The sequence below is a fragment of the Hyperolius riggenbachi genome, chromosome 7, assembly GCF_040937935.1.
Source record: "Hyperolius riggenbachi isolate aHypRig1 chromosome 7, aHypRig1.pri, whole genome shotgun sequence".
NCBI lineage: Eukaryota > Metazoa > Chordata > Amphibia > Anura > Hyperoliidae > Hyperolius > Hyperolius riggenbachi.
The window spans coordinates 34,047,078-34,061,183 of NC_090652.1; the positions used below are offsets into that span (position 1 = coordinate 34,047,078).

At 41.9% G+C, this 14,106-nt stretch overlaps 1 protein-coding gene across 1 annotated transcript; it reads right to left on the bottom strand.

The window, feature by feature from the left end:
* Positions 1-394: 394 nt before the first annotated feature.
* On the bottom strand, positions 395-5,101 carry LOC137525473 (up-regulator of cell proliferation-like). Its single transcript, XM_068246573.1, has one exon. It carries the CDS (start codon positions 5,060-5,062, stop codon positions 395-397), a length of 4,668 nt encoding a protein of 1,555 aa, XP_068102674.1. The 5' UTR covers positions 5,063-5,101.
* Between the last annotated feature and the right edge of the window lie 9,005 nt (positions 5,102-14,106).

Here is a 14,106-nt window from a genome sequence, read left to right on the forward strand (position 1 = left end):
GTACGAGCGGGAATCGATCGAGCGGGGACGCGCCACAATCTATCGTGCGGCTCGATACATAGTACAAAACATACCGTGTATCCCCAGCATTACACTTTGAATGCTGGTCTAGTAAAAAAAAAAAAAATGCTGGTTGTATATAATAGGCTGTAAATAATTTTTTTTAGAAATGCTGGGTTTTATTCCACTTTAAGAAATGGGAATTGCTATGTACACCATAACTTGAGTGCATTTAACTTGATGCACTTTTTTATGCTCTATTCTATGATAATTCTAATTGATTTCTTCTTTTACCTAGAACATTCAGTGAAAGCATACAGTAAGGAAAGTAAAAAATATTTTGCAGGTAAACGTGGGACGTGGGAGGAACGTATTCCTGCTTTCTCTACTGCTACTACTTATCATTGAACACTTTCTTTAGACCTTGCAGAGCTTTCTCTTTTGTTATGGTCTTCCAGCCCTCTGGCAGGTTTGCTGGCTTGGCATTGTATTCTTCAGCAAACTGCTCATTAAATTGCACCAAGATGTATTTCCAGTAATCTGAACACTCAATGCTGGGATCAGGTTGGATAGCCCACTCTGGGTAATGTGTTCGGTACTCCTTATACGGATGCCATTTATGTTCAGTTTTTGTATCCCTAAAATAATTGTTAGAGACAACTAATGTGGTACATATATCAGTGTTTAAGGTTTTGTCTTTTGTCCATCTTGTTCTTCCAATTCCTGAGGACCTATGGATAGTAGCAAAGTGTTCCCTATGCTGATCACCTCCAGCCTCACAGGGTACAGAACAGAATGGACATTGCTTTCCACAGCCAACCACCTTCCTGAACAATTCATCCTGAGGCTTCACTGTCACCTTGGAAAGTACAGACTTAATGCCCATAGATTGCAGCTCTGATAAGATTCGGTATTTTGTGTCCTTAAGAAAGGACTGAATGTCAGATGAAAACTGATCCACAGTGGCTGTGTTTTGGAAAGTTATCACATTTATCTCATTCTGTGGAATAACCAATATCTTTTTCAGGACCTCACATACACTTTTAAAAAACCCCGAAATAGATGGACATTCAAGACATTCGTCATCTGTAAGTGCTTCTATAACTCTGTTGTTGACTGATGACAGCATACTTTCTCGGAAGTTGTTTAGTTTTTCTGAATTCACATATTTATTTTCTATGTAATTTAGAATCCAGTCTTTTGCATAACCCTCATATGCACAAATGTATTTCACATATTTTTTGAATGACATCTCTTCCAACAGCTCTTTCAGTAAAAAACTTTGAAAAAAAGTTCTACTGCTGAAAGTCTTTTCTTGTAATATGTCGTCAACTATCATATTTCCAAGTTGCTTGAAAACATAATCTCTCATCGCTGGCTTTAGACATCGTTCACAGAATTCTTTGGCTTTAGTCTGACTTATGTCTTTCTTTTGAAATGTGTTGACAAATGTCTTCAAATATTGAGGCTTCAGTTTCTCCAGAGAGAGTTTTGGATCATTTTTTTCAATAAATGTATCATGCATCTTCTGAAACTCTTTGGCTGCTCTACTGAGAATGTAGCGTTTAATGTCCAATTCAAAGTGAGAGTTGAAATGAATAGTTTCTGCCTGTTTTAAAAGCTCAGTGTCAATCAAACGAAGTAACTCCTGGCAGTAGGTGTCGTTATAATCTTCTGCCATTCTCACCTTTTCTGTGACATATGTTTTACACTTAGTTTGTAGAGAAACAGCAAACTCATTTAGTATTTTTAAAAGTTCAGACTTCTTTCCCCACTGAAACACAGCCTTAATTTTATCACGAAATCCGCTGTCTATATATTTTTCATCAACTTTGAAATCAAGTTGTGTGTGGTCTAAAACTAGCCTATGTAGTAATTCTTCATTTACAGCTGATCCTTTATAACTCATGTCATCTATCAGTTGCTGTAGTATAGTGGTGCTGACATTGTGTCTTGTTAGTTTTTCTATCTTAATGTCTCTCAGTGTCTTTTGCCACATCATGTCAAATTCCTTCACTAACTCTTCTTCACTCAACTTCTGGTTCCTGTCTCCATACATTTTTAGGAGATTTGTTATTTTGTCCTCAATCAGTTTCTGAGAACTACTCTGGACTTCCTGAATCTTAAATTTACCTTTTTGGATTGAAACAGACTCATCAATCTTGACAAGACAGATCATTTCCAGGTTTCTCTTCAGGCTTTCTATGCTCAATCTAAAGTCTTCTCTGTGTCGTTCTATAAAATGAGCATTTTCAGATTTATTGTCAAAATAGGTTTCTAGCAGTGTCAACATTTTATTTTTTTCTGTTAGCAATAGTCTGTTGAATTCAGTCTTAAATTTTGAACACAGATTTTTATTTAGACTCTCAGCTGACTGATTTTTAATAATGGTCTCTGTGTCCATCGACCATTGGTAGACAACTTTTCTGAACTCCCATTCCCACTGTGAGAATTGTACAGATAGTTTATTATAAGCCTCTGCCACTAAACTGTTCCTGAAGCTGAAGATGAACTTCTCATGTTTCACAGCGTTCCATAAGCTTTCTATCCATTTTATGAAATCAGGAATTGATGAAGGTTTGTGGTGGGATGTTTTGCTTGTCTTCATGAACTGTAATAAATACTTTTTCAATTCAGATACATATTCACTGTACCCAGAATTCACTGAGGCCATTGGTGGGACTCCAAGCCAGAGTCCAGGAATGTACCAGTTATCTTTTTCTATGTTATAATTCATCACATCACTGAAGTATTTTAACTCACTTTTCTTTTCCATTTCTGCAGCTTTTTCTGTCAGTTTATTCAGCTGCTCTAGAAGTTTCTGCCTGTCTCTCATGTTCTTGTCATGGGCAGACACGTCACTCACATTTTGGTGCACAAATTGGCACTTGGGCTTTTTCCCTACTTCTTTCATTCTAAGAAAAGCATGAACCACAATCTGTAGGATATCTTTCATTTCTGTTGTGTTTTCCATGGCCATGTTAACTACGGTGATATTGCTCAAACCAACCACCAGTGTGGCCAACTCATTGTCATGTTCAAAACTGTCTTCCAAAGAGGCCAACTCAGGTGCTTTCAGCCCCTCGGTGTCAATCACCATGATGAACTCACATCCCAGCTCCTCCTGGAAGTTCTCTTTCACATTAAGAAGAGTCATGAAGGCTCCTCGTGTGCATCTTCCACTGGCCACCGGGAACTGCAAACCAAACATGGTGTTCAGAAGGGTGGATTTCCCTGTACTCTGCACTCCCAGCACTGTTATCACTCTCATTCTACATTTCTTACCTGTTTTGGTGTCCACCGCATTTAGGACATCTGTTATCCATTGCAGTGGAATGTTGGAGGCATCTCCATCTACCAGTTCCAATGGAAATCCATCTAACAAAAGATCAGCAGCTATTCCTGGGAGTCCAACAAATTGTCTTGCATTTTTAGCTATTTTATTCTCTTTAGCCATGGAACATTCTGCCTCATAAAATTGCCCCATTTCACGTAGGAAATGTTCAATTCCTAATGAACTGTCAGAGATTTTCTGATCTATTTTTATGAGTTCTTCCTTTGTAGCTGATTTATCGCTACATTTTTTTTTGTATTCAGCCTGTAATAGAGAAAGATGACCTCTTGCTATGGAGTCAAGTTCACATTTCATCCATTTCAGAAAATACTGTTTCTCAATCTTAGTCAAGCGAGTCATAGCATTTACAAAAAGCATAATACCATGTGGCAGGTCATGCTTGTGTTGTTTCTCACGCAGTGAGAAATGTTTTCTTTTTAGTTCATCTAAATATTGTTGGGCATCTTTACCTCCTTGGTTTGTCATTCTGCAGAGTTCCTTTTCTACCTTAGAAAGTTGTTTCCACAGATCCCCCTGGAGCGTCATTGTCTTTTGCTTATACACAGCCACATTTTTTATTTCTTCTGTAATTTTCCTGGCATACTCTCTAGCTGTTTGACATTGAGCATCTTGTTCATCTATATAGATGGGTAGTTCCTCTGTTTCACTTTTCAGATTATCCATAGTGATTTTTTTTATGTCCTTCTTGGTTAAGAAATTTACAATGCTTTTTTGCAGTTTGTCTACAAACATTGCTTCGTTTGATCCTCTTGCAAATATGATCACATTTGATTGTTTAATATTGAGTATAGGACTTAAGTCTTGAAGGGTTTTTAGTGTCTCTGTATGTACATTTTTGCCAGGACCTGGAGTGACAATGAAGTTAAACTGAGTGTTGGAGTTCCTGCAGGATGATAGTAGTTTAACTTCTCTCTCAGAAATGCTCTCAATGAATATGAACACAGCTGATGAGACCCGGGTCAGAAACATGAACTGGTCCAAGTTGGATGCCAGATCTCCACGTAGGTTGGTCACTGCAATTGGCTCAGGGAAAACATCAGACTTACCAGAAGGAAAATACCAAGAAAGCTCCACAAGTCCATCTGATATTTTCCTCTCGTAATGTCCTCCTTCCATATTATCATGTATGAAAAAGTCATTATGAAGCTGAGGTGGATTCAGAACTTGGTTCAAGATTTTAGATTTGGACAATTTATTTTTTGCCAGTTTGACAAAGGAGAATATTGGCATAGCAGTGTTAATAACATTTTCTTCTTTGAACCCTTTACTGTCAGCTAAAGACTGAGGTCTCCATTTCTTCACAATGTCTCTCATTGCCCACAGCATCAGGGTGCAGTGTGACCCATCACCTGCAGGGAGCAGTAGAGGAACAGCAAACTGACAAACAGACAATTTGGTTACAATCTCTTGCTGTAGGAAACTATCTGAACAATGTAGGAGAGCACACAAGACATCTAGCGGGTGAATGGGTGCTGTATTATTTTCACCTTCATTAAAAGAAGCACTAAACAGCATATTATCACTCTCAGGCTGATCTATTTCAAGTGGAATTTCTCTTGCAGTTCTGTTTAAGGCCATCAGTTTTTTTAAGTAATGATGGGGAAAATCCCTTGTAGTATTCGGTTGCTTGTCATCTAGGTTCTCCAAACCAATGCTCAGGATATCACTCAGGGTCAGTTTTGAGGTCAGGTGATGTTGCATTTCCATTGTTTTCAAAAGATCATGAAAATTATTTTTTCTTTCTGTGAAAATAAAATAAACTTTTGTATTACTATTCCCAGTTTAAATTCAAAGTGTTCAACTTTTAGAAAACAAAAGTTTGCCTTCTTAAAGAGACACTGAAGCGAAAAAAAAATGATGATATTATGATTTATATGTGTAGTACAGCCAAGAAATAAAACATTAAGATCAGATACATCAGTCTAATTGTTTCCAGTACAGGAAGAGTTAAGAAACTCCAGTTGTTATCTCTATGCAAAAAAGCAATTAAGCTCTATGACTTTGTCCTGGAGAGGGCTGTTATCTGACTTTTATTATCTCAAGTGTTATTGAACTAATTACTTTTCTTCTGCCAGAGGAGAGGTCATTAGTTCACAGACTGCTCTGAAAGAATCATTTTGAATGCTGAGTGTTGTGTAATCTGCACATATTATAGAATGGTTCAATGTTAGAAAAAACACTATATACCTGAAAATAAAAATATGAGAATATTTTCTTTGCTGCTAAACTTCTAGTAATCATTCATAGTACACAACCAATTCATTATATCATATTTTTTTCGCTTCAGTGTCTCTTTAAACCCGAAAGTATTTGTAATTATTCAGGTTGAACAATTGAGTATCTCAAATACTTTCTGTTTTGAGAAGGCAAACTTTCCCAGAAGCCGTCTTACATAGTTACATAGTTATTTGGGTTTAAAAAAGACATATGTCTATCAAGTTCAACAAGAAAACAAACAACAACACCAGCCTGCTCCCTCACCTATCCCTGTTGATCCAGAGGAAGGTGAAAAACCCTTACAAGGCATGGTCCAATTAGCCCCCAAAAGAAAAAAAATTCCTTCCCGACTCCAGATGACAATCAGATAAAATCCCTGGAACAACACCACTGGGCATTACCTAGTAATTATAGCCATGGATGTCTTACAATGCAAGGAAAGCATCGAAGCCCCCTTTAAATGCATATATAGAATTTGCCTTAACTACTTCCTATGGCAATGCATTCCACATCTTAATCACTCTTACTGTAAAGAACCCTTTCCTAAATAAATGGCTAAAACATTTTTCCCGCATGCGTACATCATGTCCTCTAGTCCTTTGAGAAGGCCTAGGGACAAAAAGCTCATCCGCCAAGCTTTTATACTGCCCTCTAATGTATTTATACATGTTAATTAATTCCCCTCTAAGGCGTCTTTCCTCCAGACTAAATAAACCCAGATTCTCTAACCTTTCTTGGTAAGTGAGACCTTCCATCCCTCGTATCAATTTAGTTGCTCGTCTCTGCAACTGCTCGAAAACTGCAATATCTTTCCTTTAATGTGGTGCCCAGAACTGAATTCCATATTCCAGATGCGGCCTTACTAGAGAGTTAAACAGGGGCAATATTATGCTAGCATCTCGAGTTTTAATTTCCCTTTTAATGCATCCCAAAATATTATTAGCTTTAGCTGCAGCGGCCTGGCATTGAATAAGATTATTTAACTTGTTGTTGATAAGTACTCCTAAGTCCTTCTCCAAGTATGATGTCCCCAACTGTATCCCATTTATTTTGTATGGTGCTAGACCACTGGTAGAGATGTCCCGAACGGTTCACCGGCGAACTTGGTCGCGCGATCCTCAGTGGTTCGCATTCGCCGCGAAATGCAAATTTTTATTTTAAAAAGTTTGTGTTCTCATTTTTCCCATAGACTTTAAGGGTGCTCGACTTTAACGGTTAATAGCTAAGCCCCATTACATGCTATAAACACCAAATTTGCAGGGTATGTAAATAGGGACAGTGGGAATAAGAGGGATTTTTTTTTTTAAAAAGACCTTATAGTTTTTGAAAAATGGATTTTAAAATTCTCCTTCTGACAGTGGGAAAATTAAACGCCCGCTGAATTTAGCAGTTAATAGCAAAGTCCCCTTACATAGTAGAAACACCAAATTTGCAGGGTATGTAGAGGGGGATAGAGAATACAAGATGAAAGACCTTATACTTTTTGAGAAAATTGATTTTAAAATTTCAAAGAAAATAGTGTACATTTAAATTAAATGACTGATTGTGGGAAACAATTCCCGCTGACTTCAGCAGTTAATAGCAAAAGCCCCTTACATCCTAGTTAAAAAGATAGTGGGAAACAATATTAAAATGCCAGAAACACCACATTTGCATGGGAATGTTAAAGAGACACTGAAGCGGAAAAAAATGATGATATTATGATTTGTATGTGTAGTACAGCTAAGAAAAAAAACATTAAGATCAGATACATCAGTCTAATTGTTTCCAGTGCAGGAAGAGTTGAGAAACTCCAGTTGTTATCTCTATGCAAAAAAGCTATTAAGCTCTCCGACTAACTTAGTCGTGGAGAGGGCTGTTATCTGACTTTTATTATCTCAACTGTAATTGAACTGTTTACTTTTCCTCTGCTAGAGGAGAGTTCATTACTTCACAGACTGCTCTGAAAGAATCATTTTGAATGCTGAGTGTTGTGTAATCTGCACATATTAGAGAATGATGCAATGTTAGAAAAAACACTATATACCTGAAAATAAAAATATGAGAATATTTTCTTTGCTGCTAATCTTCTAGTAATTATTCATAGTACACAACCAATTAATTATATCATATATTTTTTTCGCTTCAGTGTCTCTTTAAGAAGAACAGTGGGATCAATAGGACATTTTTTTTTTTTTTTTTTTTTTTTTTTTTTAAAGACCTTATACTTTTTGAGAAAATCGATTTTAAAAGTTCAAAGGAAAAAACGTATACATTTAAATGCCGGTCAATGACAGATTGTGGAAAACCATTCCCTCTCTCCCCGGAGCCCCCCATACCATGGACCATGCGGGTTGGTAAAGCTCAGGGTGCGAAGCCCCATGTAGGCGGGGCTCCGCATTCTGGCTATCCCAGCCTACATGGGGGACAAGAGGTTACAGAGAGCTCAGTACGGGGGACCCCACGTCGTTTTTTGGGGGAAATTTCCCACACTCTCAACATAACAAAAAAAATAAAAATATATATATATATTTTTTTAAATATTGTTTCCCACTATCTTTTTAACATATCCTGCACCTTTGGTGTTGCTAGGATGTAAGGGGCCTTTCCTATTAACTGCTAAAGTCGGTGGGAATTGTTTCCCACAATCTGTCATTGACCGGCATTTAAATGCATACGTTTTTTCCTTTGAACTTTTAAAATCGATTTTCTCAGAAAGCATAAGGTCTTTTTGAAAAAAAAATGTCTTATTGTTCCCACTGTTCTTCTTAACATTTCCATGCAAATTTGGTGTTTCTGGCATTTAAGGGAGCATTGCTATAAACTGTTAAAGTTGGCGACGGTTGGAACATTTCCCACGCTCAGTACGAGATCTTTAAAACTGATTTTCTCAAAAAGTATAAGGTCTTTTTGGAAAAAAATGTCCCTCTTGTAGCCACTGACCCCCTCCAGGTGTTAGACCCCTTGAAACATCTTTTCTATCACTTTTGTGGCCAGAAACAGTGTTTGTAGTTTTGGAAGTTCGCCTGCCCATTGAAGTCTACTGCAGTTCACAAAGTTCGCGCGAACACAAACTTTTGTGGAAGTTTGCGTTCGAGGTTCGTGAACCTAAAATTGGAGGTTCGAGACAACTCTAACCATTGGTACGTCCAAAATGCATGACTATCTTATGATGATTCTGCACAATTTTGTATCATCTGCAAAAATAGCAGCATTGCTTTCTACTGCATCTACTAGATCATTAATAAATAAATTAATAAATAAAGAGCACTGGACCCAGTACTGACCCCTGTGGGAACCCACTGCTAGCAGTCACCCATTTTGAATATGATCCACTGACTGACCACAACTCCCTGTCCATGCACACAGACTCTTCCCCAGTCCTTGCATTCTCAACTTTTGCACCAGACTTTTGTGGGGAACAGTGTCGAAGACCTTTGCAAAGTCTAAGCAGCGGCGTTGCTAGTGTCATATATTGGGGGCCCGTGCCCCGAATATGGCTTTGGGGTGCCCCTAATTCAGTTCTGGGGTCCACCAACGGGGGTGCTCTGAATACATTGGACGCTCAGCACATCCGAGAAAGCGAGACGGTGGCCGCCATGGGCGGCGCTCGCCACTCGTAATCATTAGTGGCCAGCCTGTGGTTGGAGAGAGCCTCCTTCCATCCGCCCCCCGCCCAATCAGAGTGGTTTTGATTTGAAAAGGCAGGGGGCTGGAGAGAGCATCAGTAGCTCCGTTCCCTGCACATGGAGGAGATGCCGCACATGCCCATGCCCACCTGGCGACCGCTGATCCCTTGCAGACTTCCGCACTTCCTCGTCCTTGGTCCTCACCACAACGGGACCAGGCATTTGCCAACTCCTCAACCCAGCGTCCTTCTTTGTCTAACTCTCTGACACCCACCAGATTGGTCCCCCAGGACCCAGAGGCAGCCAGACCGCCACACCATAGGTTCCAAACCGGCCATTGCCTCTTCCCCTCCAGAAGCAGCAAGCAAGTAAGTAACTGTGAAGGGTGGGAGAGAGACAGTGACAGAAAAGTAGTGGAGCAGCAGGCTAGGGAGATGAGTGCAGCCAGCCACACACAGCCTTATCTATACTGATGGCTAACTGCAGCATGTACTGATCACTCCTGCCTCCAGTATGTACAGTATAAGCTATTAGTTATTCTATGCCTGTACTGATAGTAAACTACTTGCAGTGTAGGCTGATCTCTGCTACTCCAGTATGTACAGTATAAGATGTTACTCTGTACCTATACTGATAGTAAACTAGCTGCAGTGTGTGCTGATCTCTGCTACCCCCAGTATGTTCAGTATAAGCTGTTACTCTATGCCTGTACTGATAGTAAGCTAGTTGCAGTGTGTGCTGATCTCTGCTACCTCCTGTATGTTCAGTATAAGCTGTTACTCTGTGTCTGTACTGATCGTAAACTACCTGCAGTGTGTGCTGATCTCTGCTACCCCAGTATGTCCAGTATAAGCTGTTCTCTGTGCCTGTACTGATAGTAAGCTAGCTGCAGTGTGTGCTGATCTCTGCTACCCCCAGTATGTACAGTATAAGTTGTTACTCTGTACCTGTACTTGATAGTAAGCTAGCTGCAGTGTTTGCTGCTGATCTCTGATACCTCCAGTATGTACAGTATGAGCTGTTACTCTGCACTTGTACTGATTGTAAATCAGCTGTATTGTGTGCTCATCCCTGCCACCTCTAGTATGTACAGTATAAGCTGTAAAGCCTGGTACACACATACAATTTTGATTAGCCAATTTTACTACTTCTAGGCATTATGAGAGCTCATCTCTGTTCATGGTATTCAAAGTCTAATAGCCTTCAAACTACATAGGGGTGGTAAAATTGGTCAGTGATTGACCAATCAAAATTGAATGTGTGTATGCATCTTTACTTTGTGTCTATAGTGAAACTATCTAATTAAAAGGACAGGGGCTCCATCCAACATTTTGATGGGCAGGCCCATTATCTGTACCTTGCAAAATTCATGTACAATTGGCCACGCCCACTATTTTTCGGCGGCACACCTGGTGCCCAAAGGTGCCCAGGATCTCCCAGGATCCTAGCAACACCCCTGAGTCCAAGTATATCACATATACAGCATTCCCAATATCCACATTAGCATTCACTACCTCATAAAAGCTGAGCATGTTAGGGCTGGTTCAGACGGACGTTTGGAGGCGTCGCGTTTGATGGCGTTGCGTTCGTGATGCGTTCGGGCTTTCAGCAGCGTTTGCATTGCGTTTGGATTCGGTCGTGTTTTTTCTTCCCCTAGGGGGACATTACCCGTCGCGGTTAACCTCCCCTGGAAGCAACATGTAGCTTCCAGGGGCTCCTTGAACGCCAGTGAAAATCGGGACCCGAACGCCGCGTTTGTGCAAACGCGCGTAAAAGCTTGGTACAAACGCTCCCATTCACTTGAATGGGAGCGTCTAACGCCAAGCCCCGAACGCTGGCAGTAAACGCTCTGCAAACGTCCGTCTGAACCAGCCCTTAGTCAAACAGGACCTGTCTTTAGTAAACCCATGCTGATGCTGAGTTATAAGGTTATTTTCTACTATGAAGTCTTGTATAGTATCTCTTAGTAATCCCTCAAATAGTTTGCACACAACTGATGTTAAACTTACAGGTCTATAATTTCCCGGATCTGATTTTTTGCCCTTCTTAAATAATGGGAAAACGTGAGCTGTACGCCAATCTATTGGAATGCTGCCCGTTGAAAGAGAGTCACAAAAGATAAGATAAAGGGGTTTATCTATAACTGAACTTAATTCCCTTAGGACCCGAGGATGCATGCCAACTGGGCCAGGTGCCTTGTCTATTTTTAATGTATTTAGTCTTGCCTTCACTTCTTCCTCCAGGAGGATTTCTCAGGCCCTGCTGGGCCGATTTGCATAATTTTTTTTTTTGCAACACGCAGCTAGCACTTTGCTAGCTGCGTGTGCATTCCGATCGCTGCCGCTCCGCGCAAGATTGCCGCTAATCGCCGCGCCGTGCCGCCCCCCCAGACCCCGTGCGCTGCCTGGCCAATCAGTGCCAGGCAGCGCTGAGGGGTGGATCGGGACTCCCTTAGATGTCACGACGTCCATGACGTCGGTGATGTCATCCCGCCCCATCGCCATGGCGACAGGGGAAGCCCTTCAGGAAATCCTGTTCTTTGAACGGGATTTCCTGATCAAAGATCGCCGGATCGAAGAGGCTGGGGGGATGCCGCTGTGCAGCGGCTATCATGTAATGAGCCTAGGGCTCGCTACATGATTTACATTTTTTTTTTTTTAAATAGTGCTGCGCTGCCTCCTGGCGGTTTCTACTAGACCGCCAGGAGGGTTAGACTCCTGCATGCAGGCACGTGCAGAGACGGGGGCGCTGGATGCTCAGGCACCTCCCTCTTTTATATTATCAATAAAGATGCCCCTTTTGACCACTAGGAAGCCCCGCCCACAATTCACAGGAGTTTCCAGCCCCATGTGGGAAAGTGTAGAGTGAAGGGATGGCACGTTATGCAGGGAGCTCTGATTGGCTGTTGCTGAGAGCTGACACTGACAGCAGCTTCTGTGAGTGAAAGAAGCCCCATAGGCTCCTCCCTCTTGTTAGAGCAGGAAGAAGACAAAACTGAGGTTCAGCAGTCTCCCTACCCTCCTCCTCCTCCTCCCTGCAGTAGTGACTTCTAAGGTGTGCAGATTGTGTTCTGCCTCTGTATGACACCAGAGAGAGCTGTGATCAGCTCATCAGCTTGTGTGCCTGTGTGTGGCTCCGCCTCCCTCCTCGTGTTGGTGCACAGCATGGAAACTTTAAGCTGTGTCCAGCACTGTGTCTCTCTCATCTCTGCTCCACAAATCCTCAGTGCAGGCTGCATTCTGATGTCCCATGGCCAGGACTAGATAAAAGGAGAAGGCTGAAGCAATGCATGCTTCCTGCAGGGTACTCCTCTCTCCTGGCTGGGGTTTTAGGGATTTGAATTTGGCTTTGAGATTCTTATTACTGGCAACTTGCTTTGCTAAGGAAGTAATAAGTTAATGTACTGTACATCTTTCTTTTTCACAGCAAGTTGCCCAATTACACATTATTTACAGGAGACAAGGCTACTGCCATATCTGGCCATGTTAGCAGTGCCTTACTCAAACAAACACAGAACATTTATATTGCGCTTTTCTCCTGGCGGACTCAAAGCTCCAGAGCTGCAGCCACTAGGACACACTCTATAGGCAGTAGCAGTGTTAGGGAAACTTGCCCAAGGTCTCCTACTGAATAGGTGATGGCTTACTGAACAGGCAGAGCCGAGATTCGAACCCTGGTCTCCCATGTCAGAGGCAGAGCCCTTAACCATTACACTATCCAGCCACTACTGTACCACAGTTTCTGATATCTCCCCAGAGGCTTCGTTCTTCTGTAATAGGCTTTGTTAATGGCTGCAACTTTATTTAGTCACTGTATTTAGTGCACGCATTCCCAACACATAGGTCTATTCAGCGTAGAAATAAATTATTGTGCATGCACAAAACTAGTTCTTCTGGGTCAAGGGTTGGTGACTTATAAAGTCGTGGGCACTAACCAGGGCCGGATTTACCATAAGGCACTGTAGGCATCTGCCTACAGGTGCCTGATGATGGAAAGGCGGCTCACTTGCCTCTCTGAGCGCCTCCCTCCCTACTTCCCTATACAGAGTCCTGATGGGAGTGTAAATGAGAATTTACTTACCCTGCTCTCTGCATTTTACTGAAGAGTGATGAGCCAGGGGCCCCTCTAGCTACTTAATACTGAGGTTCCTCTAGCTACCTAATACTTGGGGGCACCTCTAGCTACTTAATATTGAGGGTATTTCTGGCTACCTAATACTAAGGGGCACCTATAGCTACCTATGACGAGCAAGGGAAGTATGGGAGATGTGACAGCTGGGTCAGCCAGCACACTTGTGGTGCAGTTCCGCAAGGGTTTATAGGTTTATGGAGGCTGAAGTCTAGGGTGCCAGGACATCTGTGCCTATAGGCTCCTGTAAGGTAAATCCGGGCCAGGCACTAACAGAGCCTATTACAGAAGAATGGACCCCCTCAAAAGTAATCAGAAACGTCTCTATGGCTCTGTAAGCATGCCTCAATCTGTCAGTAGCCTAGTTTTCTCCCTTAATGTTTGCCTTGCGTATCCTTTAAGGTGATATCATGTAAAGCTAAAGCCTCGTACACTCAATAGGCAGGAGGCAGCCGTTGGAGGCTTTCTCAGCTGAGAATCTAGAATGCTCACAGGTGTCACATAGAGATGTTGCCATCTTGACATCATGATTGCAAAGACGCGGCTGCCTAGGATACAGAAAAGACGGGAACGTGTGGCCACCGGTGACTGATCCGAATGACTCCACACTGTTGAATGCAGCCAGCGTCTGTGTGACTGAATGTGTGTCGAGCAGAGGTGCTCAGGGATGATTTGGGACAGTGGGAGAGCTTGAAGGGGAGATCACGTCACTGCAGGGCAAAGGGGTTGGGGGGGGATAAAGTCCCTTTTGAGCACCCCCCATTTAAGGACCCTCTGCACGGCCCTGGACCTGTCAGT